Source organism: Merops nubicus, unplaced genomic scaffold (assembly GCF_000691845.1).
Source record: "Merops nubicus isolate BGI_N331 unplaced genomic scaffold, ASM69184v1 scaffold35502, whole genome shotgun sequence".
Classification (NCBI taxonomy): domain Eukaryota; kingdom Metazoa; phylum Chordata; class Aves; order Coraciiformes; family Meropidae; genus Merops; species Merops nubicus.
Genome location: NW_008592430.1, coordinates 3,781 through 5,321, shown reverse-complemented (window position 1 = coordinate 5,321; position 1,541 = coordinate 3,781). Strand labels below are relative to the sequence as shown.

General features: G+C 59.8%; 1 protein-coding gene across 1 annotated transcript in view; it reads left to right on the top strand.

The window, feature by feature from the left end:
• The window catches only part of DNAJC27 (DnaJ (Hsp40) homolog, subfamily C, member 27), a gene marked incomplete at its 5' end in the record, with an annotated part of 5,396 nt that overhangs the window by 2,322 nt on the left and 1,533 nt on the right, over window positions 1-1,541 (top strand). The window contains one exon of the mRNA XM_008935132.1: window positions 887-1,047. Coding sequence (XP_008933380.1) covers window positions 887-1,047 — 161 coding nt within the window. The remainder of the gene's footprint in view (window positions 1-886; window positions 1,048-1,541) is intronic.

Here is a 1,541-nt window from a genome sequence, read left to right as displayed (position 1 = left end):
CTCCACAGCCTCTCTGGGCAGCCTGGGCCAGGCTCTGCCACCCTCCCAGCAGAGAAGTTTCTCCTCCTGCTCAGGTGGCACCTCCTGGGTTCCAGTTGGTGCCCGTTGCCCCTTGTCCTGTCCCTGGCACCACTGAGCAGAGTCTGGCCCCAGCCTCTTGCCCCCCGGGGCCCTTTAGCTCTTGCTCAGCACTGCTCAGATCCCCTCTGAGGCTTCTCTGCTCCAGCTCAGCAGCCCCAGGGCTCTCAGCCTGGCCTGGCACAGAGATGCTCCAGCCCCTCAGCAGCTTCCCAGCCTCTGCTGGACTCTCTCCAGTAGCTCCTGGTCTCTCTGGAACTGGACAGCCCAGAACTGCAGAGTTGGCCTCCCTGGGGCACAGTAGAATGGGAGGAGAACCTCTCTTGACCTGCTGGCCACATTTCTTCATGCCCCCCATGAAATTAGCTGCCTGGATTCCACAAACCTGTTGACCCTCTGTCCCAGAGGTGTCTCCTCAACAAACCATCTCCCTGAGAAACCTGCTTTGCTCTGGGGCAGTTGCCCCCAGCCCTGCTCTGGCCTGAGCACTCCACTACTCTGAGCTGAGGAGACCTCTCACTGCACTGGCACCACGAAGCAGAGCTGCTGTTCAGGACTAGCCCTGACCTGAAGTGGCTCTGAGATCAACATGAGGCTTGGCCACCTCCTCACTCTGCCCCGTGGTCCTTACAGGGCCTGGATCCCCCAAAATTGTGATCACTCATCCCCCCCATGACCCAGACAGCAGGGAGGGAACACTGAGCACTTCTCCAGAGGCTCCCTCGTGAGTCAGGGGGTGGTTCCTCAGGGGGCTGCTGTGCCACAAGCTTTGGGGACCACTCCTCCCTCCTCCTCCCTGTGTCTGCAGACCTTCTACTCGGCCATCATCGACCTGTGTGACAATGGGGGGAAGAGACCCCCCTCCAGCCTGGGGGTGGGCTTCACCAGGGAGCAGGCAGATGCCATCCGCAGGATCCGCAACAGCAAGGACAGCTGGGACATGCTGGGGGTCAAACCTGGAGCCACCAGGTGAGGGGCACTTGGGGGTTGGCTTGGCTGGTGGGTATTGGTCATGTTTTAGGGAGCTGCTGGCTGATGAGCTCGTCTTGGGGTGGACAGGAGCTTGGCACAAGGTTCCAACCAAAAAACGGGCAATGCAAGAGAAGCCCTTGGTCCTGAGTTCCAAAATTCCCCTTTTAACAGAGAAGCCAGGCTTGGGGGGAAGGATAAACGTGGAGTCATGAAATGATTTGGGTAAGAAGGGACCATCAAAGGTCAGCTAGTCCAACCTCTGCCAGCCCCAGTCCCCCTGCAGCATCTGCAGCTAGACCACCTCTCTGGGCAGCCTGGGCCAGGGGCTCAACACCCCCAGAATCAACAATTTCCTCCTCCTCTCCAGTCTCAATCTCCCTCTTGGAGTTTCCAACCATCCCCCCTTGTCCTGTCCCAACAGCTCCTGCTCCAAAGTCCCCCCCAGGTTTCTGGCAGGCCCCTGGCAGTCCTGGCAGCCCCCAGCAGGTCTC